Here is a 25,468-nt window from a genome sequence, read left to right on the forward strand (position 1 = left end):
TTGATGAGATATAATAGCGAAATGTGATATTAATTTGCTATGATTTTTGCTTTTCTCTAGAAATGCAATGAACTGACTTTGCTATCACTCAGTTATGGTCCCATTGATTTTTTGATATTTATCTCTTGTATGAATCATACTAATAACAATTTTTGATGTTTTGTTCCCCAATTGCAAAAGTAAAACCTTCTATTAATTTGATATTATCGTCTACTCGGGCTCTGACACCAAATTTTTGAGCTCGAATTGTAAAAGACTCACTTTTTGCTTACTTCAACGCACACTTAGGAAGGAGGGACTTTCTTTGTTCAGCAGAAAACCAAAAACCCTTATTGATATTATCCAGTACAAATTGATTTTATTTTGTACAACAATACAATTACTGTTTTCGAAAAAGTTGAAAACTAGCTCCCGGGTACCAGCTGCTGCTGCTTTTTGTTCACGTGGTTCGGGTGGAGTTTGAAACAAGGGTGGTAGCTGGTAGGATACAGAGTTTGACCCGGTCCGAGTTGCAGCGATAAATTGTATGACTCAATAAACACTGTTACATAGATGTTGGCTAGCGACGCGATTCAAACTTTGAACTACCCCCTGCCGGCATCGATGGGGCTTCTTGTATTGTGTGTGTAGTGTCGAATATTGTTATTTTTATTCCTGACCATTGTTTTTCTCCTTTCTCGGTGGTAGCAAATACAGTCGAGTGTCCTGATTCCCGGATGGCTTGGGTGCCTGTATTCCTTTATTCGGATTACTTTAACCGGATATAATGTTGACCGGATATGATATCCTCTTCAGCAAAATAATGGCGTCCAAGTATCCGGAACAAAGAACACGGACGATTGAACCATCCGGGAATAAGGATTCCTCACTGTAAAAACTTTGCTTTCGTCCATTCCTACGCGGTTGGTTTTGACTCTACGACACGTGCATTCTGTTTCTCTGTTTCTAGCTACTGTGCTACTGCGTTTACTTGGTAACATGATTCCTTGTATAGAAAGCAAGGTGGAAAATTTAAGCTAACATTATCAAGATAGAGTAGAAGGTAATTAAATATTAAAACGAACATTAAGCTAGCGAAAGGTGGATGGTATACTGAGTTGGACGGGATAGCGCTGATGCGTTTAGTCATCTCCACCAGTCATGACTTCCATGAATTCTGCAAAAGAGATGGAATCGTTAGTACGGTTGTGGCTGGCGCGAAAAGTTGATAAACTTACCATCGAAATCAACGGTTCCGGAACCATCAGAATCGATTTCCTCGATCATCATGTCCAGATCGTCATTGGTTATGTTGTCGTCCAGCTCCTTAAGGATTTCGCGCAGCACCTGGGTGGTGATGTAGCCGTTGCCTTCCTTGTCGTACAGACGGAAGGCTTCCTTCAGCTCCTGCTGCATGGCTTCGGCATCCTCCTCAACCAGGAACCGGGCAGCCAGGGTAACGAATTCCTCAAACTCCAGTTCACCGGAACCGTCAGCGTCGACCTCGTCGATGATTTCCTTGAGCAGCTGGTCGTCCAACTGGTGACCCAGCATGCTCAGGATGGTACCGACCATCTGGGTGCCGATGCATCCCTTCTTCTCCTGATCGAACGCGTTGAAGGCGTTTCTCAGCACTGTAGGGGCGAAATAGAAATGGAGAATACGTCAGTCACAATCGCAAATGCGGGTGAACAAACAAGAGTGTGGACTAGGGTGGGTCAAGTTTGTATGATGGATCACAACCCCCTGTTCCCCATTGCTCTTCCGATGTCCCCAACAACGCTGTCAAATTTGAACGAATTTGGTTATCATCTGAATTTGCGAGAGAATTTTATATTTTGTATGGGTGAATGTATTGGAAACGAAACGAACCTATTAATTTGCTTGCCAAATATTCAAATATTGATCAAATCGCGGAAATAAATTGAGAATACTATGCAGAACAACTTTATCGAAAACTGCAAATAATTTAGACTTCTAAGAAAAAAAAAAGTTCGCACATACCTACAAACGCATGCATGAGCTTGTAGGTACGTGTGGAACACTTGGTCAAAAGTGAAAGATTAGTTTTTGTTTTGCAAAAAGATCAAATTGATTTGCAATCTTTGACAAAGTTTGTTTGTTTTCCTTGATTTGTTTTCCATCGATCTTGTTTTTCGTTCTGAGTACCAATGCTACTGACGCCAGGGAGGCAGCTCCCACACCTGAACCCTACCTATTAACCCCATCAACTCATGGATCGGGAAACAACGGCTCTACTTCCCTTCCGAAGGAAGGCGTGATCAGGGATGTTATGCCTCAGAAAATCCCGGCGGCGCCGACTGGGATTGAACCCTCGACTTTTGGGGTGAGAGGCAATCACGCTTACCACTACTTCATCGGCACCACTTTTTGACAAAGTTTGTTGTATAGTACGTTGAGCAATATTTGGAGTATTGGTAAGTAATAGGATCAATCCGTTTCCCATCATTTGCCATATAATGTTAAAAATTCTCCCGCAAATTCGGTCAAATTTTGCACAGGTTTTGAAGCCTTCAATACATGTTGAAAGAGCACCCTAGTGTAGACACAATCCCGAGAACCTTGACCCGATGCGACCAAAATGCAAATTAAATATCAACATTAGCCTCAGCAGCTGCCATCGTCGGCGAGTGAACCAAAGCGATAAATTCCCACCAACTGTATCCTGCCGACGTTGATGTTGCATATTGAAGTGCAACTTCTAGCGCTTGCTTCATTGTAGATAAATTGTACAGACCGTCCAGGATTTGCGCGAATTAAGCCATTCAATTTGTCTTTGTTATTGCCGAGCAGAGGGAGAGAGGCGGGCGTTGGTGGCGAGGTAAATTTTTGATGGCGAGCACGTTCTCTGCTGATGAGGTATTAATAGACGTGCAAATTTAATTAGATTGCAGAGCGCTACAGAGTAGGTACAGAGCAGGTACTTGGTGCGGAATAATTTGAAGATGAATCGTGTCATTAGTGACAATCTTGCCACCAGAACAGAGGCAGCTCGAGTGATGAAATCTTATTGCTGTGTGTAATTAATAACTGATTTATGGTTCTTGAATCTGGTTTTCTGGTGCTATTTCTGTGTAAAATAGATTGACGGTGGACAGTTTGTAATTAGCTTTATCTCAAAGATACAAAAATGCAAAGCGCAGTTCAATTTGACCATTCATGCCTCACAGGCTATAGGTCATGCGTTCAAATCTCATTCCCGGACAAGTCACGAATGACCTTATATTTGTTAAAGTGACTAAACTAGCATTCAAATCATTCGGGTACTAATTTGTATCAAACAATAGTTAAACTATCCTTAGCAATGGGAGTAAGGATGATTCAAAATGAATCGGTTTTTGTTTTCACAGAACGTGTTGTCGAATTGAAAAATTCTTACGCTAGGTCAAGTTCATAAGTAATTTGATGAGAAATTCGTAATGCTGCTAGAGGAAATAGTGCAAAGATCAAGCAGGAGGAACCTTTTTGCATTACTAGGGTCAGGCTTGTTATTTCCTCACATATTGAACGCAAAGAGCAAACTGCAAAGTTTATCACATTGAGGAGAACGATTGCACAGCTTTATGAAAAGACATTCACATTGAGGCAAACTCAAAACGAAACGGAGATAATATCCTGGATTTATAAAATTAAGATTCTGGATCAAATTATCGTGCCATGAGCCTTACATGGGGATTTCCTTTATTTGACAGTTTGAAGAATTTTTAAGAATGTTTTGATGAAGATATCAATTAAATTTGGAGGAGAATATATAATAACTCTGACTAAAATTTATAGGAAATTGTTATGTAAATTTAGGACAACTTTTAAGAAAATTTCAATTAAGTTTTGAGGAGAAGCTAAAGGAATAGAATTCTGATGATAGTTCCTAGAAAATGTAGAAGAGAGATCAAAGTGAATTAAAGGTTGAAGATACTGCCATTAAGGCATTTTTTTTATGTGTAGAATTTTCTAAATTCCACTGAATCAAGCTAAGAGTGTATCGAATCACAGTAGACATTGGTTGTCAGGAAAAGTTCATGGCATCATGGCATCACCGCAGCAAGCACGTCGCGATTCGATCATGTACGCTCGAAACGCAAATCCCGGTCTATCCGTTCCTGGCAGTTTTCGATCAAACTTCTGGGCAGGAATATAACGCCTCAAAAAGAAGTCGAAACTCCCCAAAAAGTTCCTTGTCTGGCAAGCAATCTGCAGTTGTGGGCTGAAAAGCTAAACTTTGGTTACTGTTGGGACCATGAACCACCAAATTTTCCAGAAGGAGTGCCAACGGAAGAGACTTCTGTCTTTTCTGGAGCAACGTGAGGTGGATTGCCTATTCTGGCTGGACTTGAAAAGCTGTCACTATTCAGATTCTACCAAACAGTGGTACAGCGAACATGGCGTGACAGTGGTTCCCACAAGGGGTGGTCACTCTACACACGTATTTTGCGCAAACTTTTTTCTCAGTGTACCTCACGTGTGCCTACCGGCAGTGCCGAAAGTGTCATCAGACTGATTTTTTTTTTGTATAATTGTATGTTTGGCAACCTGGTTTATTTGACTGTTTACAATAAGCAGTGGAATCCTATCCCAGATCCTAAAGCTGGGTTTAGACAGGGCAAGTAAATTGATCAAGTAAGTTGAATTCAACTGACTTGAACGCGAATTGAACGTGTAAACCATGCCATTCAACTGACTTGATCAACTCACTTGAATTGAAAAAATTTGAACCAGGCTCAAATTTTCAAGCCTATTAAGTTCAACTGAGTTGATCATTTGACTTGGCTAATCTAAACCCAGCTTAACTGTCGTGACTCTCGGTTCGTTGCTCCCATAAATCGGAAAAGGACTCCACTGAACCTAATAAGCAACGGCCTCGGCCAACGAATCGAAGCCTCGAGCAAGAACGTTCTCCGGGGGAGGCACTTCCAATTTCCGACAGGACAATAACTTCTACTGGATTGAACCACAGGTGACGGTGGTAAGTAGACGAAACGAGTGTGCATCATCATATGAAACTGATCCAGGTGCTCTTCAGATTCTGATGAACGCTTCTGGTAGGAGTTTCTCCCGAAAGCCATCGACTCAGTCAAAGATGCGTCGCCAGCGTTCTGGTGGTAAGAAAGTAAACAGCGGTGAAGATTCTACTTCCGAACATGGTCCGAGTGATCATCGAAGGCGAATTCATCGATGTCAGTTACGATGAGGAACGAATCAAGGACGTGAATGTCGGTTGGCTGATCAACGAAGTGGTGAAGCGGTACGGAATCAAACGTGGTAAACGACCACTGATAAAACTACTACGGCCAGATGGTGACTTTGTATGGACACCGATCCCATTACGATCCTCTGTGCGGCTGGGATTCCATAATTAATTCGTACCTCATAGAGTTCGAAAAGCTGCGTTCGCATCAGTTCTACGAGGATTATTGCAAACATCGCGATGTTGAAATTCTTACTGAACTGGGCATCATGGAAAATACCGGTCACTTTACACTTCGCCGGGACTTCTTCTCGGCCTAGCTTATAAATATTATATTTCAAGCGCTGGGTTACCAGGGTTGTGTCTGAGAGCTAAACCTATCCTTCAACCAACTCACCGATGTCGACTTTCAGGAGCCAAACAGCTGACCAATCAACATCCTACAATTACACGTAAAACTTTGACTGTGATTTCAGCTCCGTCACGAATCTCCCCTTCCTCTTTCAGGGTCTCGCTCTCCCCACTAATCAGCTCACTAATTACATTCCGAATCGGCGTTATGACTTGTAGCAGTCCCTTCATGGTCATCTTTTCACTCAGCTTCACAGTTCGATCATCTTGAGTGGATGTTCTCCGATCTAGCAGTCTTACAGTAGCGACTCCGGAGCGCCATCCGGAAGAATTCCAGTATGACCTCCAGATTACAGTTGTACTTGGCCTTGATAACCTTGCTCATCCTGATGTTTTGGAAAACTGTACGCTGTGAGGAATCCATGGCAGAACTTCACCGGAAATTCACGGTTGAAGTTATGAAATCAAAAATTGGATTGTGTCAACAACAATGATTGCAATGATTAACATTTTGACACATGCACAGAGCAGGTGCAGATATAGTACAGTGTTGCCAGTAACTTTAAATATTATGAAAATTTCTAACCATGGGTGCCAATGAAAGTACCCAGGTGTGCCATCTGTATTTTTGGCAAAATGTTTGGAGTGACCAACCCCTTGGGTTCCCATGGAGATGAATCCGGCCAATATTCCGGAACTAAGGCCAATTGAGGAATACTGGTCAATTGTGAAGCACATACTGAAGAAAAAGGATGGAATTGAAATTGACCGGACGGATATCAAGCAGCAAAGAAATTGGTAGCCAAACAAGAGGGAACAGGACTTGTGCAAAAGAAGATGGATCATGTACGAAGAAAAGTTCGAGCAACAGCCTGTAGTAGAAGGAAGACTGAACCTTTAATCGTAATGTTGAGCACCTGTTGTTGTTGAACCTTTAAGCATATTGTTGAGCAGTTTTGGGAAGACATTCTACCAGCGATTTAACGAAAATTTCAGATTCGCAATTAATTCCAGATTTGTCATGCTTAGCATGAATAAGAGCCTATTTTCTCGAGGTTTTAGAAGAAAAATCCAATACCAAAATATTGCTCCATGGCATAGTGCGAGTTGTAGGAAACGTCATTTTTAACTGTTCGAAAAATGTGATCCATTTCGAAAAGTGTTCGAACTATGCGTTCAGTTTTAAAGGCAAATATCTGGAAAATTGCATGGCAATTTTAAAAAGAACTCAAAGTAATTTTTGAGAATTTAGTGATGGTGAGGGGAAATATCCCTCACTGCCCCTCACCAACGGGTGACTTCGGTAAAAGGAATGCTCGATCCGATTCGTACCTTCCTTACAATTGTCCTTCGCTCGCTTTATACTTTCCATATACAATTTTAACACTGCAGTACTATAACGAAACTATCAATTCTATACTTTCATCTCCTCATCTATCGTATGGAATGCTCACTTTAAATCTGATATTGATGTTTAGTATATTCAGCTATGTAACCGTTAACTTGACGCATGCTGTAAAAAAGCATGATTAGTTAAAGTTTTGATTGATGACAAATAAATTTAAAATGCATGAAACGGCGAGATCTAGTATCAACTCAAATTTCTTGAGACTTGGTGAATCTTCGGAAATATATTTTTTAGACTCTTGATTAACTTAAAAATGCATGAAATGACGAGGTTATTCCTACATCGTTTTAAACTTACAAGGTCACCGCTCTACCCGGAGTGTGGAAATGTGGATACACCGGAGCACACAGTCTTTGACTGCTCGGGATTTGAGGCAGTGCAGATGGAGTTGCTTACTGTTAGCGGAGTGATCATCAAAACAGAGAATGTTGTACAAGAAGTCTATAGCCATAATATCTTCAAGCAGTGCACTCTAATGCATGACTTCTCTCACGGGAGAACCCAGGAGAAGATAAACCATTACATGAGGAATACGCCAGTTGCCTAATCCTCGCCTTCCCATCATCCCGAAATTTAACGACTCTTCTATCTGCATTCATCTAGCAAACCCATTTCAATGGAGGGTAGCAAAAACTTCCGCTAACAGTTGATAAAAGGATCCCCCAAACAACCCGGCACTGCTGAGCAACAGGGTAATGAAATAAACGAAACAAAGAAATCTAAGCAGCGGAAAAACAGCGGAAAAGTCCCCCACCACACCGTAAACATAATGGCAATCCTGGTACTAGTCATGCCGTCCGTGAAAAATGACACAACTCGAACCAAGTTGGGGCAAAGCAAGAAGTCATAACCCGAACGCCGGATTCTCTGCCGGGTATGCAGCAGTGTTTTTTCTATTTTAAATAATATATTGTATTCATAAATGGTGATCAAATTTCCAACTGCTGGCATGACAAGGGAATCTCGGACAGGAGTGAGTTGAACTTATTTCTTTTGTTGTTGGAGCTTATACGTTGTTTGTGTCTCTCATCGTCAGGTTGTGCTACGCTGTGACCTACTGCTGGCTTCCCGAGTCGAGCCACACAGGAAGTGAGTTAGAAAAATGAACCTCTCATTTTGTTTTATAAAAGCAGGAAAAATGGTGAAGATGAAATATAGGAGGGGGAGGGGCGGGGAATGAACCAAGATAGGATTCGCTTTTCGGGCTTGCTGATGGCATTGTTATTATGCCGCCGCCGGTCGGAAAGTGACCGGATGGAAGCAACAGCACATGGCATTCTCCGGGTGGCGAGTTTCCGACGTGGCATGGAAGTGAGAAAAATCGATAGCGTCAGCATCATCTACCTAGATCTTCCGCTGCAAGTGTATAGCCGCCTGAGGCAAGAAAGCAAAATGTGATTATAATGAGGAAAGTAGGACAATCAAAAAGACGGTGAGGCTTGTGGGAATGTGCCTTTTCCTTTCCGGTGAAGAGGTGACCGTTGAGGTTAATTTGGGGACGGAAGGTTAAGTAATGCTCAACGTCAAACTTGTGTTGATTTTAATGGAGGGTCCTGCAAAAATGACCAAGGGCGGCAGGGAATGGGGAGAATTCAAAGAGGTTTTCCTGGAAACTTCACCACGCAATTAATTTCATCGACATTTAATCAATGGGCGAAATTCCAAAGGTATTCTGCAGAGAACTCCTAGGGAATTTTGGAAAAAAAAATCTTGAGGACTTCCGTTGAGAATTTTGAAGCAATTTTGAAAAGTACTCCATGGGCTTCCAATGACATTACTTCACTGAAGATGTGACCAAATATTGTTGATATCGGCTAAGATTGAATCCAGTCATTTTGCGGTGAGATAGCAGTCACGCTACCCGAGCAAAGTCGGTTAACAAAATGAAAGCAAATCGATATTAAAGTGTGCAGTTCCTATCATAATGAAAACTCATTTTGATTTCAAATGTTGCGACATAAGTCTGATATCATATTGTGCTTTCATTATGCAGTCAAGACGTTTTAAATGAAAGCAACTTAACTTGAAGTTCTGCTGTTTACGTCTTGTTTAAAATTTAATTGAAATTCATCTGTCGTTGAACTAATGATTATCGTTTATCTGATTTGTTTAACACATTTTAGGTCATTCGTGACTTGCCCGCGGTGAGATTGGAGCCTAAGTCTTTCAGCTTGAGAAACATGAATGGTAACCATTTACTCTAGGCCCGTATTCAGTTAAACATTATGAATGCAAAATCAGTAATCAAATTGATTTCATTGAAAGCAGGATTAGTTTTCCGTTTGCTTCAACAGTGTAAAATTTTGCTCTCATTTTTGCTGTGTTAACCGTTAAGTCAACCAAAATGAGATCAACTGGAGTATTCAAAATAAGTTACATCATAACAGCAAATTTTGATTTCAATTTGATCTTCAGCTTTGCTCGGGTAACCACTCAACCATCGGCGCCGTCAAAACCAAGCATTTGATTGTTTTGCAATTTGGAAAGGTTGCCATTTCAAAAGATTGTCAAGGGTTCAGCAAACCCTCACGCATCAGTTTGGCTCTCCAACTCGTCTTGAATGTATTCTAAATATTCAAAAAAGTTCTTAGAACTCAACAAAAATTTGGTTCGTCGCCATTAAGGGAGCTTGATTTTCCTATAAAATACACAGCTATTCGAGTTCAACCAATGCCAACTTGTAGCAAAATCGTATCGAAATAGACCCGTCAACATTCTTATAAACGTGCAGTACAAGTCTGTTCATCCATTTCCCACCACACCATCCAATACTGCAATCGACAATAATACAACTGATTGAGAAAAGTCTGCCAATGAGGCGATCTCTCTATCTCTATGCCTCTGTCTCTAACCTCGCCGTCCAACGTCTGCCCAATCCACAGAGCTGCCAACAACCCATCAGCGAGAATTGTTGTTCAAGAAAACGATCGCCGCCCTACGCCAAACGCATCAAATTGCAATATTTTCTCATCTTCAGCAATTTTTGCTCTACTCAACAACAACAACAAACCGCTTTCAACTTGTCTCGGGTTTAAATTTATATCGAAACATTTTCCTCGCTGTTGCAGCTCTGCACGTGCTCAGGTTCAGCAAACATCGGCATGGGCAGTGTCTGTCCCATCCATCCATTGATCAAAAAACGTTCTGCTCTGCTCTCCGTCAGGAGAGCTAACAGAGCCGCATCTTCTGCCCGGACAAACCTCGCTTTTCCCTTGCACCACTTCGGTGCACTCGACTTGAAGAGTGAGTAAGCGCGCCGTGTAGAGAGGGCAGTTAGTGGATTATATTTTTAGCACCCGTCCCGGTACCGAATTCCTCTAAAATTTGATCGCTCCCATAACACCTACTCGTTTGCGAGCGCCGCCGAATCGAATGGGTGTTTATAGTCGTTTTCCCTTTGCAACATGAGGCAAAAAGTAATTTAAGTAGAAGTGTTGCTTCGACGCCCAGCTTGAGCTTGACTGAGACGAGCATCATTCATAATGACGACGAAAACGCCGACGATCAGTCGGTACACAGTCGTTGAGTTCGACTCAAAACGCAAGTCACTCATAGACTAAGTACAAATTTCCCAGATTTACAAGGGAAATCGAGGAAAATTTTACTCAGTCTCAGTATGCTCATTCTTCTTTGGCTTTAATACGTCCCCAATGGGACTTTCCATCTGCTCTCAACTTGGTGTTCTATGAGCACTTCCACAGTTGTTAATTGAGAGCTTTCTTAGCCTGCACCATGTTTGCATTAGTATATATTGTGTGGCAAGTACAATCATATTACTCAGTCAATCAGGGAAGTCAACCCCTAACATTCCTTGACTGAACTGAGAATCGAACGCTGCCCCCTCCAGTATGGTCTTGCTTTATAGCTGCGGCTTTACCGACTGACCTAAGGGAGGCCCCCGAGTATACTCATAGACTGATTAAAATAGTCATCGATTTTCCTCATATTCGAGCAAATTGTTGTGGAAAATCATGAAAATTTTTGAATACTTGATTAAACGGAACTCAAAATTTAGTAGGAATCATTGGCCGTGCAGGAACGATCGACTGTTGCTGATGCCACCAGAGAAGGTGCTGCAACTGAGAAGGTTTGTTTCTCGGCTGAATCGGTCCGCAACACTTTGCATGGTGCTGCGCGACACATACAACCAGAATGGTTCGGTCATGGTTAGGGGGAACCTAAACAAACACAAGGAAGCCAGGCAGTTCGCGAGCGAGTGTATTTGTAGGAAGCGTGTAGTAATTTTCTTCTCTCTTTTCACCCGATTCGATTTGTTTACTTCAACCGATTAGAGGTGATGCACATATGATGTCACGCTCTAGGGGAGAGGAGGTCTAAGATTATGCGACAAGCATCGCATTAGGCATAAGAAAAACGTGACGAAAGGTGGGGGGTAAAATTTTCTCAATTTAATTAATGCATGGTTCCTTAGTCAATAATGATCAAAATTCTTGCTACTGATTTAAATCATGTAAGACCATTGAATAATAATCGAATTGGTCATTAGGCCGACTTAGGTAAAGTGAAAGACTGAACTTGGAGTAGCTTTTTTCTTTTTTTCCTTTGGTTTATTTTTTCCGTCGATCTTGTTTTCCGTGCTGAGCACCAATGCTACCGACGTGCCAGGAAGGCAGCTCCCACACCTGGACCCTACCTATCGACCCATCAACTCATGAACCGGGGATCAACGGCTTTACTTCCCATCCGAACGAAGGCGTGATCAGAGATGTTATGCCTCAGAACATCCCGGCGGCGCCGACTGGGATTGAACCCAGGCCTGCTGGGGTGAGAGGTAATCACGCTTACCACTACACCACCGGCGCCGTTGAACTTAGAGTAGTTGTTGGAACAATTTTCAACACTCTGAAACTTTGATAGTTACCTAAGATCTCAGTCTAAGAAGGGACAAACTTAGATTTTTATCTAGTTCGTTTATTTGGAAGGCTTAATCGCATTGGCTTTGCTGAGTCGATAATTCGTTATTCTTTGTTTGCAACAAAATTCACTTAATTCTATGTATAGTAGGAGTTGGGCCGAATACTCGTGGCTTAGCCGAGGTTAGAGGGGTACATTGTCGAAGAATAGGAATAGGGGAGGAGCTCGTGGGTAGGATTTCGTTGTCTCATCAGAGCGATGTCGCCAGTATGAACGGTAGTGTGCACACTTAGAAAAAATTATGTAAATTTAGTTGCTCTGAGACTGACATATACGAGCGTCAGTTTTGACATAAAATTGAATCATAATAGACGCAAAATTCAGCTCAACCAAACGTGCTTTCAAACTTTTCAGTCTCGGAGCACTTAATTTTACATGACATGTTTGTTTTCGTCTCATCTTTTATGTCAAAGATGGGTTCCGTCATATATAAAATTAGGTATTTTTCTAAGTGTGTGGCTCTAGACTTTGAGAAAATATCAAAATCGCATACTTGAACTATGAAATCGTTGGGAGCAATTTTCATAATTCTGCGACTTTGAATAATTTGAACCATCTCATTCTAAGGTAACCAAACTTTTATATTATTTGAAGATTGTCAATTTGGAATCCAAACCGCGAACCTTTAAATAATTTGCTGATCTTAGGCGAACAAAATGTTCTAAGAATTAAGGTGTTTCCTCGTTGAGTCCGTTTTTCCATCACACCTCGCAATTTCAAGAGCACACATCTCATGATCTACGAGGTGTATACATCTGAAAATTTCAGACATTCTTTGCTTCTCCACAGCAAACAACAAGTAGTAGTTTCAGCTACGTACATTCACAAAAACCTTATTATTTTTACGTGTGAAATGGCGAAGTGTAACACGAACAAGGACGCTACAGGGAATCACCTTAAGGCTATGACAATATTTGAGAGATCTCGCAGTTAGTAACATATACGGATGTGGAATTTTTGTCCTTTGATGTTTAAAAGTAGATTACTCCTTCTGTCAAACGTGAGAAGTTCTCCGAGTTCCAACACTTTCATCTAAGTATATTTCTAGCGTTAGACTTTTCATTGCAGATTTTACCTGCTTTAAAATATGATCGTTTCTTTTTGGGGCGCATTATGTTTTTATATTTTTTCTTGAAAATTTATGATTTTTTTTCACAACATATCAAAAAATCAGCGATATGTTTTTTTTTCGTTCTTCAGTTATATTTTTTTGAAGTTATTAAGTTTGGGTTTTCACCCAATACTCCTATGGGACTCATGCGTCTCCATTGATTTATAGCGGTGCTCTGGCCAGCTCTGAAGGCGTGTTGCCTTTTGTCGAGTCGTCCGTTCGACTCTAGTTTGGTTGTTAATCTTCGGTTCACGACAGGCTTGATGGAGATTCACTCGTGAGTTTGAAATGAGCCGAGCGTAGCATTTTTCTGAGGAGTAGAATGCCTACTGCCAAATCACTCCACTGAGCTTGTGAGCGAAGGGGGGATAAAATGAGAATGAGGTTTGCTGCCATTCATGTTCATGTTTTCTATCACACGCTCTCACTCTCACTCTGGGTGAACTCTGAGCTTCTTGCGTCGAACAAAAAAGTCATCCGAAGTCTCGAAAAGCGCATCTCACGTCCATCCTCTCGCTGAATTTCGCTCTTCCTCTCTCTCGAGGAGTTTTTGTTTACTTCTTTCATATTCCTGCCGCCACTCACTCGAGGTGAGGGCTAGCTAAACTCGCAGGACAAGAGTGTTTCAAAACCTCCAGTGAGTTTGAGCAGTTTCAGCAAGCCTGGTTCACGATACGCTTGAACACCTTCGCAATACAGTTGATGGGTCAGAAAGCGGCAGGGCCAGACTCTGTAGAATTCGGTTTCGGGATAGGCACTATTATTCCATTTCGCCAGCTGGTCGGAAAAACACCACTATGCCATACTATGTTGAGCATTCTTGACGGATGATAGAGGAAGTCGTCGGAGCATATGGAGTCGGGACCTGTAGAAACACTACATCCTTTATCGAGTGCTCACACAAGCTCGTTCAGGGTGAAGTCCGAGTTATATACATCGTTGGTGTCTGGTAGAAAATCAACGCGATTCCGTTCCCCTGTTTCCTTCACCGATCTCTAACAGTAGTATTTAGCCAGTTCTTATGCTACTTCTTCCGCATTATCCGTGTACCCTTTGGATCGTTTGATGACAGCCCTGCTGAGCTGTTGCTTGCCTCTTAAAGTGTTGACCGTCTGCCACATTTCTGCCGTAGTGTTGCTTGGAGATATTTTCAAAACGAATTCTTCCCATGATCGACACTTGGCTTCGTTCACTTCCTTCCTTCGCTTCCTGGTACTTTATCAGGACATCCACTGTATCTGTACCCACTGCTCTGGTACGCTTCAGTGCTCGGATGTTCGAGGTATGATAGCTGTTCCTACAGACAGAATCCGGTCAAAGAACTCTTCCACTCCAATTTCATCACCCGGGCTAGCAACCAGCCGTTCAAAGGATGTCCAGTCCACTTGATTATAAGCCATCTTTTTCGCTTCGTTGTGACCTGTGATCGGAAAGTGGTCGCTGCTGTGTGTGTCCGAGATAGCCTGCCAGATAAATTTGGGAGCAAGCTTCTCGGAACAGATCGAGAGGTCTGAAGATGAACCGGTTGCTGGGATAATCCGAGTGTGCGATCCATCATTCAGGATTATCAGCTGTTCAGTCAGCGTTTTCTCGGCGATGAAGCGGCCAAGTGAATTCGAAGATGTGAAGCCCCAGGCGGGATGGTGCGCATTGAAATTGCCAAGTAATAACAATGGCACTGGTAATCGTGCAAACAAATCGTCTAGCTCGGTATGACTGGGAGGGATGTATATCGACACCACCGTCATTTGTATCGGAAGATAGATCCAAACTGCGATAGCTTGGAGGTCACAGTCGATTTCGATGCGTTCGATTACAAGACCGACTCCCTGTTGCCAACACCGACAGCTGCCGGTTTCAAGGAACAAAGTGAAGTTCTTGCCGGCGAAGTCCGTCGCGGTTGTCCACTTTAGTCTCCTGCAAAGCTATTACGGATGGTTCATGCTGGCTGATGAGCAGCTTGAAATCGCTGATGTTGGTGCATAGGCCACGTATGTTCCACTGCAATGCAAAGCATTTTGTGGCATCACGGTGGCTTATCGTAGACGATGATGATGATCTGTGTGTTCGTGCAGGATTCCAGAAGGAGACAAAGGGTGCAAGACTTTCGTGGTTGGTCCCACTCTCATCCCGCCGGAGATCTACTCCCATCCTTGGGAGGGGGGGAGGTGTCTGCTTCACGCTCTTCTTCCTACTCCGATTTTTCAGTAAAGATGACGGTGGAGATGCATCTCGACTTTGCTGTTGACGACGAACTTCACCGGTGGAAAAATTCCCGAACCGGTTACTAGGAATGATAGCGCCGGTAAAACTAACAATGTTGTGGTGGCTAGTGTTGGCTGACAGTGGTTTTACGATTGGCAGTACATGCCGACGGCTTTTTTCGTTGGAAAGTGGCCATATGGATGTATTGGGTGTAAGCGGTAGATAGGTGGTTTGTGGCTCTAATGTTTCATAATCAGCCGCAGAGGGGGAGTCTCCATTAACGGGTTGGGGTCCCGGACAGATCCTTCAGCCTGCTGTGCCTGTGCTCTCTCCTGTGCAAGAGTACACTTTCCCTCCCTGCAAATCGATCAATGGTAAGATTTGATCTTTTTTTTTAATAATTTCCCAACACAGTGGATGAATATTCCAAAGGAAACCGGAAGAAACTTCCAGAGATATCTACTTGAAAGAAACTCTTGAAATGAAGTAAAAAAAATATTTGGAAAGTCGGATGACGCAACATGGAGTGAAATTTCTTGAACAAGTTCTTGAGCAAGCAATTTTGTTATTGTAATTTTTCTCACAAAACGATTGAGCATAATTTGATTCATAGCAAATCGCTCAAATTGACTCACATTTTGGATATACGAAAAAGTGTTAAAGTTGACTCAAAGTTTAGATTAAAAAACAATTTAAGATTTGCCTCAAGGCTCTGGGGGTGTTTACTGTGTTTTACTGCGCTAGTGACCAGGACCTTCTGAAAGAAGACGTGTCCAAGGGATTGTTTCGCTTCAGAAAATCCCAATGATCTCGACTTGGATTGAACCCAAACCGACTGAGGTGAGAAAATAAGTATTTTTGCTGGAAAGGCCAACCAATTTACGGCAACTTTGTCTCAGATGTCATATCGATTAGATGAGCCGTTGTCGTGCTATGATTTATTAAAAATATCGAATAGGCCATTTTTAAAAATTAGGTGCCTGACACGCACCTAGTTTTTAAAAATCGCGTATTCAATATTTTTCAATAAATCATAGCACGACAACGGCCGACAAAGCCGAATTCCAGCACTATATTATTTCAGTTTGGAATCTGACTTCCATTGTATTCCACTGTAGTTGCATGGTTCAAGCAAAATTGTGGTCTCCAGGGATGAAAATAAAGCGGCGCCGGTGGTGTAGTGGTAAGCGTGGTTTCCTCTCACATCAAAAGGCCTGGGTTCAATCCCAGTTGGCGCTGCCGGGATTTTCTGAGGCATAAAATCTCTGACCATGCCTTTCTTCGGAAGGGAAGTAAAGCCGTTGTTTTGCACAGTTGATTGGGACCCCAAATGGAATCAAAAAAGGTTTGTTCTTGCTTGATAAAGTCAAGTTTGCGTTTTTCCACATACCGGTGATCCACCCAAATATGTATGGATGATTAGCTTCTGAGTTTTATAACAGTCGTATTTCAGTCTTATATTGCAAAAACGTTAATAGGCGGGCTTGTTGGTACTTGGGTATTTGGACTTTTCCCATTAGCTAGGTTAGTTGCATGCCGTTTCTTCATCACATTGCATTAACAGTGTTATGCTTGGGCTTTCTCCAAATTATCCTTGAAAAGAGCGCTTATACTCACGGTCTCAAGCCAAAGCCATAGAGAACGTTCTTTACGATATTGAGCCTGAGCAATTTGCGTAGATCGAGGTAAACTACTCTTGCTCAGTCTGCTGCTGAATGATATTAACCATGTTTTATTGATGCTTGAATGATTCAGAAACATGTCAATGAAACAAACAAACAAACAAACAAACCAAAAATTGAGCTCAGGTATTGAATGTGCACTAATCACGCACATGTTAGCCCTCTAGGTAACAAGAACTATAATGCCAAAGTTTACTCAACCAATAGGCTATCAAAAATTTTACTGCATGTCCTCGCTTGACCGGCCCTCCAACCACCCATGCTGCAATGCTGTACCAATCAATTATAGCTGTTGTGTGCTTAACGCCATGTTATAGGATCTTTAATTACCTTGACAAAACTCCATAAAATCAGTGGTGCTTTTCTTTCATCACCTTCGGAAGGTACACACCAAACCAGAAATGTCTCTATTTAGTAATGACCCACCATAAGCTGCAACTGCACTTGCCCGAAAGGCAAACGTACCTTCAGCCGAGCGCGTGTACCGCCAACTGCCAATGGGTGACCTTAATTTGGTCCGTTAACCGTGCACGGTGTGGTACGACATAAAATTTGCCTGCCACCGCAAAATAAAGGGCATCAATTTAATGCATGATTTGGGTCTTTAAGAATGTCTTCGAAATGGGCGAAAATTGTATACCCAAGTGATTGTCCCCAAAACGGGTCTTGCCGGTCCATGGCATGTCAAATGCCAGACATTTGACACCTCATTGACCGGGTCATCGATTGGTGTGGCAAATTTCCAATCACAGTCCCCAAAGCCCTACAAGGCAATCTGATCGTTTACGCAACTCTTGTCAGTCGAAAAATTGCTCTTACGATTTATCCTCCCTCAAGCGAAAACGAAATCCAACCATTTTTCGGAGCTACACCCCTTTGCTGTCACTTTCCGTTGGAAATGCAGAAAACGACTTTCAATTTGCAAATAGAAACCGATTATCGCTTCGTAACTTCCTTCCCCCGTACCCCGAAGCGAAGAACAATCGTTTGAATTCACCAATGTTTCCCATCTTGCCAGACCGCGTACCTAGTAACCCAATAATGAATTACAAAAAAAAAATAGCAAACGATCGACAAATCTGGTTCAAACGGCTGGTCCAATTACGCAACGTGTCACCTCACCAAGTCTGGGAACAACGCACAGCCTAACTCGGGGGAGACAGTCAACCCAAAAAGAAAGAAGTCAATTATAATTGACACCGGTTTTGACTTGGACGAGCGCCGGCACTTTTGCCTGCCTGCCTGCCTTCGAGCCAATCCATCATCTCTTCTGTATGACTGACTGGTTGGGCTTCGTTTGCCCAGCCAAGACCACCACGTCGCAGATTTTGCACCAAATTTCGATGCAAAACCTGAGGCTGGGAGGTGGGCTTTCACTTTCACGATAGGGGTCCACCCAGGGCGTTTGGATTCTTGGTACAGCCTCCGGCTGCATGCTGTGAGTCGGCTAATCAGCCATCGAAATGAGTCTCTTTAGATGCAGTTTAAGTCTCGCAAAAGGCTCAGGTGGCACGGGTTGAAAGGTCGCTCATCGGGTATTATTGTACAAAACGATCGTTAATCAAACCTCAAGACTGTGTCCAACTGCATTTTCGTCAGCTATGGTCAAGCCATAACATCGACGACATAACTGGAGGTTGTGATAAGCTATTGTGTTGGCTTTGGGGGCGATAAATAATCGTGTTTTATCTTATGGATAAAGATACCGGAGGGGTCCGTAGCTGATCAACCGTAATTAAGGTTTTGCGAACGAACACATTTTGTATCAAACGACTATTTGCTGCATAAGGCACGCAAAATGATTGACCATTGGAAACAATAACATTTCGGTTGGTATTTGGGTTGGGTTCCGACTAGGTGTGTAAATTGCATGACGGACGCGTAAGAATGGGTAAATGTGTTTTTGTTCAGTAATTTTGTTTTGGGCTGTCGATTGTTTGTGCATTATCGGTTAATGCTGACAAAATGTGTTCCACGATCGTTCATCATCGGTGCGTTGTTCGCATTGTGGCAAAATATTAAATATATATCATATTAATAATGTGACCAACTCTTCTGTTGAGCTGACGAACCGATTTCAAAGAGATCAGATCGGCTCTGTGTCAAAAAAATGCTACCAACGTATTTATTGTTATTCTCCATAAGAACCGAATAAACTCCCCAAATTATCACTTAAATTGGTAGTGTCTTCGAAGAATTACGGGCAAAAGTGTGTTTAGGGATGATAGATTATATCATTTGTATCGTAGAACGGGGTAACAATGATAGCTTTTCTTAAGTATATTCTAAATATTTTTTACATCAATTAATGTTTCTCAAATTTTTATTTTTTTTTTTTAACAAGTACTGAGGATCCTAGAGTCAATTCGTAAGTAATATGTTTAAAGAAAATTATTGCACTTGCATTATTTTTTTAGTCTTGTGACCGAACATCAGTATTTTGATTTGGGGTTACTTTGATAATGCTCGATGAATGTTGACAAATATGCGTGAATCTCGAACAATTTAGTTCAAGAAATATGAAACTTTGAATGAGTCTATAATCATAAACACCATAAGACAACATTGAATTTGTGATGGCTATATCAGAAACACATTTCATACGTGATGGTTTGAGTGCTTTTTCAATATGTTTGGCAAACATGTAACACAAACAATATAAAAATTATATGCAACATCAAGGGAAATATCCTAAGCTACAATATGGAACCAATGTTTCTTATTCGGAAAAAAGGCAGAGAGTAAAATAAATCATTATTTTTTACTATCAAAGTTACCCGCATTATCAAAGATACCGCATTTTACGGTACACACTTTGGGGGCGTACATCAAGATAAAAACAATAGTGAATCACCTCAATTTAACTTCAAGGCATGATTGCATTTCTCTTGAAGATGAGTTTAGAAGTATCAGAGTTTTGATAGGTCATCAGGAAGCTGGAATGGCCTATAGTGGGGCAAAAGTTCGAGTCGTGTCCCAGACCCATTTTATCATTCAATAATGTTTACAGCATCTACGATAAGCAATCATAAATGGAGCATAATTTTACTTAAACCTCGCTCAAAATTCAACCTTTTTGCATTTATTGTGGAAAACATTATTTTCTAAAGGATTTCGTTGTTTGTCAAGTTCTGACAATATTTGGATATAAACATGTGTTTTTTTTATGGCCGTCACAAAACCAATGGTATCGATCTGAATTTCACATAATATTCATGTGATCACATGATTTCAATATGATAAATAACTTAAATTTTATTTGACACATAAAGTTCATGTCATTTTGTGGTGCAATTCCTAATTATGATATCACATGAAAGTTAGGTGAAATTCTAATGAATATTTTCCATTGGATATGCGATATATTATTTGAGTGTACCATGGAAGAAGATTTCCATATGCAAACATTGATATATAGGGGACACTGATATATAACGCACTCCCTGGACAGAATGCACCAGCTGACCATTCATTTTTGTTTTTCAAGGATCTTTCGTAACTTTTCGTCTTATCAAACAGCACTTCTTGCATAGCATCTGACCGCGAAATGCTGCATGAGATCCTAAAATTGAATATAAAATACCAAGAAAAACTCAAAATAAAATGAAAAAGTGCGTTCCACCCGGGGATCCGTTACGTACCATTCTCCCCCACACCTATCTCAAACTGACACAGAGGCGGGAAAGCATCGAATTCCACAGTGTCTAATTCCTCACATAGGTTTTGATTTCTTTATGGGGGTACACTTTGTGAAAACCGAAAATCGAACATGTAACAAATTAAGAAAGATTTTGAACGTTAATAACTCAGCTGCCCCTGGTCCAATTTCAATAATTGTATCACCAATCGATCACCAATATGGCTACGCATCGATAACAATGCTTCCGAATGTTGATTTTCAACAAGAAACTATTGAAAAACTGGTAAATGTCCAGCATTGTCCAAAAGCTTCGAATTAACTAACAAATCCACCAATTACCTACATGCATATGCTGCTTCCCCAGCACAGTCGTCAGAGAGTAGTAAGTAGACGAAACAAGTCGAAGTGGCATTCGCCTCCGATCCTCGGGCCCGTGCAAATAGGGAGGATGGAATTGCGTAATATTTTGCACACTCATCGCCATATTCAGAACCAAACGCAAATTCTTCGAGATAGCCACCATCCGTCGTCTGGCTCGCCGTGGTGGTGTCTGACGTATCTACGGTCTGATTTACGCGGTGTGCTGAAGGTGTTCCTGAAAAATGAGATCCGTGATGCTGTCACCTACACTAAACACGCCAAGTATAAGCAGCCATGGATGTCATCTACGTTTTGAAGTGACAGAGACGCACTCTGTTTGGTTTCGGTGGTTTAATCATCACCAACGTTGGCAACAAAACGGCTCTTTTCAGGGCCACCAAGCTTATTACAGTAAAGAGTAGGAATACAATTCATCTGCCTGTTTCTCCATATTCAGAACTAACGATCACACAAAATGCTCATGTAATCAAACTGGAAGCAGGGGTACAAATTATTTTGATCAACTTGATCAACTTTGAATCGCCACGGCCGGGTATTTTCGATGGAAGAAGCAACAATCTAGCATCTAATTCGACGAAGACGGCAGGAAACATTTGTGAAGCCGAGTTATTTACGAAAGAGAGTGTCGGTTAAGAGAATCGATCAATGTAGATGGGACCTATTGAAAAGTGACGCGAGATTTGTTTTCCATACTGAGCTCCAATGCTACCGACGCCAGGGAGACAGCTCCCACACCTGGACCCTACCAATCGACCCATCAACTCAACCGGGGACCAACGGCTTTACTTCCCGAAGGAAGGCGTGATCAGAGATGTTATGCCTTAGAACATGCCGGTGGCGCCGACTGAGATTGGACCCAGGCCTGCTGGGGTGAGAGGTAATCACGCTAACCACCGGTGCCGATATCTTTCAAGGTGATATCATGGCAAATGAGATCGACCCAAATTTGAGCTTTGTTATCTCAGAAATAAGAAATAAAGTGCAGGAAGACCGCGATGAGTGAATTTGCTTCATGTTTTCCCAGGATTTTCCAGGGAAAAATTCCCGAATTTGAGAAAAGTAAAAGTTGGATTCACTCAGTCTATTGCTACTACTCCGAGACTGAATAAAATTTTCGTCGATTTCCTCATTTTCTGGCAGATTTTTAGGTTTTCCACAGGAAACCATGAGACAAATTTACTCATCGCTGAGTTCCTGCACTTTTGGCGATTATGAGTGAACTAAACTCAAACTTGGATCGTTATCATTCGCCGTGTACGCAAAAGGAAAAGAGCCAGTGTCGCTACTTGATAGCAAACTACTCATAATGGGAGGAGTCTTTGTAGCTTTTATACCACTTGGTTGCACATCATTCTGCTTTTACCTGAAAAGATATAAAAGAATGCTGCTGTATGGCATTAGCTCATTTTCGCTTCGGACGGCGTCGTGAACAGCAATAGCAGCAGTAAGAAAGTGTTGGCTAGTCCACTCCTTCACACCTAACAAGCAACAATTGACTGTGACTGGGTGTGGCAAAGGAGGAAAAGGTCTGGTAAAGGAGGCGCCAAGCGTCATCGCAAAGTTCTTCGAGATAACCGCCATCGGTCGTCTGGCTCGCCGTGGTGGTGTCAAACGTATCTCCGGTCTGATCTACGAGGTGTGCTGAAGGTGTTCCTGGAAAATGAGGTCCGTGATGCAGTCACCTACACTAAACACGCCAAGTGTAAGTGGCCATCGATGTCCTCTTCAATAAAAGCCCTTTTCAGGGCCATCAAGCTTACATCAGTAAAGAGTTGGAATAGAATTTATCTGTGCTTGTTTGTCCATATTCAGAACCACAAGCCCCCAACGACCACACAAAATGCTCTGTTGTAATCTTGTTACCAAACTTAGAAGCAGGGGTGCAAGTGATTATGGTTGATTATCTTAATCAACTTCTTCTTTGAAAAAAATTACTACAAATTTGGTACGCCTACAATTCAAAAACGGAAAGAGTTGAGATAATATATAATTGATCAATTAAAAGAACTAAATGCTCTTCACATTTATTCTGTCCACTAGCGGTCCTACATCAAGCTTCCGTTCGTGCCCCTAGACGCAGACCCTTCTACTTTTTTTTTGGTTTATTTTTCAACAACATATATGAAATGTTACCACTTTAAATATCACTTTCCGTGCATTAGAGCTGTTGATCAACATAAAATGTTGATGCTTTCTAAAAACTTCAGAGTGCAATAATTTTGAACAACGTAGAAAATGGTCCAGCACGGTAATCCGTGCAACAAAAGCAATCCGAAGAAAACAAACATCGTGTTCAAACATCGTGTTTGAACACGTGGCTTCAACAAAACATTTATGTGTGTGTATTGGACAGCATGCTTGAAATGAATATTACAACACAAGGAAGAGCGTGTACGTGTTCAACAAAACCGATATATTTCTACATCGGGTGCAAATGTGCGCGTATTTTTCGGAAGACTGGTTGTTGATTACGAAATTTTAAGAACTATGTTGATAAAACTATAGCTGTTAAGCTTAGGATTATATTTCTTTTGCAGTTTTTAAGATTTAAGATAGGGTGCCCCTATACAAAATAGTTGTTATAGAATAACTCTTTTTTTATGATTTAAGATAGGGTGCCCCTATAAAAAAATAGCTGGTATAGAATAACTCTTTTATTTCAATTTGAGTCGAGATCGAAATCTAGTGACAGCAAGTTGAATGGAAATTTAATCGAAATTGTTTTGTGTTATAAGGAGCTCGGTGGCCTTTTGGTGACCAATTTTTCTTAATGAGAAAAGAATCATGGGTTCAATCTCAAGCTCCCTCATATTATAAAGTAAAAGTGTAAATCGCTATTTCAATATGTATGAGATAAACCGATATTCATGGTAAGAGGAATGAGTACGTGTTGGTTAAAAGTCCAAAACAAATCCTTCTGAAGAGCACCCTAGTAAAATTTGAATGGTTATTTTGCTTAACGACGTTCAGGGTATCATCCAAACCATTTGTGGAATAGCTCTATCATTTGGATTATCGTTCGGGTATGGTATTTTTTATTAGGACAGTTGTTATCGTCATCAGTGAGGTCACCGCCAGGATCAAAACCTAGGAACAACAAGTTAAACAGAAACTTGATCGTAATTGTTTTGTAATATAAGGAGCTGGGTGCTCTAGAGGTGACCAATTTTGCTTACTCAGCAGACGACCGTGGGTTCGAACCCAAGCTCCTTTGCGCTTTTGAATTGTTCAGCATATCGTTTCAATTCAGCATATCGTTTACCAAAACGAATCCTGCTGCAATCCCAACCCTTTTATCCAACAACGCAGGCAGTGCTGAGTTGCATCACGGTACTGACAGCCTTTAGATTGACAAAAGAGATTCCTACGGTTAACAATCAGGTGAGGGTGATTTCTCTTCCAAAATCATGGATGAGGCGATAGCTGTGATGTATCAATTAAACAGTCTTATCCTGCGTTATTATTGTGAGAATTCATATCTGCATGAACACGTACTACCTGCAGTCACGAATGCTTATTCATGGATAGAGTTTTTGCAGCTATTCATTTTTCCGGTTACCGTGACGCTTGAGCTCCAAAAATAAGGATGCTGACACCATATCGTATCCAGATTACCGAAGCGCAAGTATCAAGGGATCCGTAACCAATAAAAAATCCTTGTGTAAATAAGAATTCCCATTCTAAATATTGGAATTGTGGCTAGAAGTGTTATTGCTGAGTAATCAAACGTTGAACTGTTGAACAAGTCATTATATATCTTTAGGTTAAACACAATACAATAAGTGCTTGCTTTACCACGAATCAGTATTATTTCACAAAAAAAGTTGACAAGCATCAAATACAAGGGTCATACAATAACGTTAGCAGTTTTTCTGGATTTTTCAACTCGACCTCTCCCAATGTAAGACTTTGTAAAATCATACCAATTGCTCCTCCACCCTTATGAATATCCTACAGCATTCTGCATTTGATTTATTCATCTTTACATAAGATATATCCCACTCACCCCATCCCTCTTTAATGCTTACACTATTCAAGACCAACAATAAAAAAGCCTCAATCCCATTCTCAAACATAAAACACAATCGGGAAGAAGAGAATTCTACCTGTTAATTTTGTTGGTTTGCGTTGGCGGACTTTGGTTCGCGACAAAATAGCTTTTCAAGGTGTGTTTACAAAATGGAGTTGAGACCGTTGCAATTGTTGGTCTTGAATTATTTCACGGTGCACATAAATAAATAAACATTTTCTTCACTTGAGGTTTCAACAATCAAAGGCCATTGGTATCCATCAACAAAGAAAACTTCAAATCGTTACTTTGAAGTCCGTAAGGAAACGCATTGTATTTCAATAAATCTTCACTAAAATTAATAGCGAATTCGTTTATTATTCAGCCTGGATCGGGTATCAAGATTGGATCTGCTTGTTTTCTGTAAAACGTTCGTTTGCTTTTAAAACCCAGCTCAGGTTGGGGTTCGCACTAACAAAAAGTTCGGTTGCGCATTCAAAAATTTAAGATTTTTCGCTTCACTTTTCGCTCGAAACAAAACCACGTTGAAAAGATATTTGT

The 25,468-nt window shown here is 41.3% G+C and overlaps 1 protein-coding gene across 2 annotated transcripts in view; it reads right to left on the reverse strand.

The window, feature by feature from the left end:
• Positions 1-338: 338 nt before the first annotated feature.
• LOC135711182 (troponin C, isoallergen Bla g 6.0101-like) overlaps positions 339-25,468 on the reverse strand; it is a 40,182-nt gene continuing 15,052 nt past the window's right edge. For both annotated transcript variants that reach the window (XM_065233964.1, XM_065233965.1), the window contains exons 3-4: positions 1,218-1,613; positions 339-1,156 (exon numbers count right to left, since the gene is read on the reverse strand). In XM_065233964.1, the coding sequence (XP_065090036.1) occupies positions 1,122-1,156; positions 1,218-1,613 (431 nt within the window). In that variant the 3' untranslated portion in view covers positions 339-1,121. The remainder of the gene's footprint in view (positions 1,157-1,217; positions 1,614-25,468) is intronic.

This window comes from Ochlerotatus camptorhynchus, unplaced genomic scaffold (assembly GCF_037179485.1).
Source record: "Ochlerotatus camptorhynchus isolate MF236.1 unplaced genomic scaffold, CSIRO-AGI_Acam_v1.1 ptg000423l, whole genome shotgun sequence".
Taxonomy (NCBI): Eukaryota; Metazoa; Arthropoda; class Insecta; order Diptera; family Culicidae; genus Ochlerotatus; species Ochlerotatus camptorhynchus.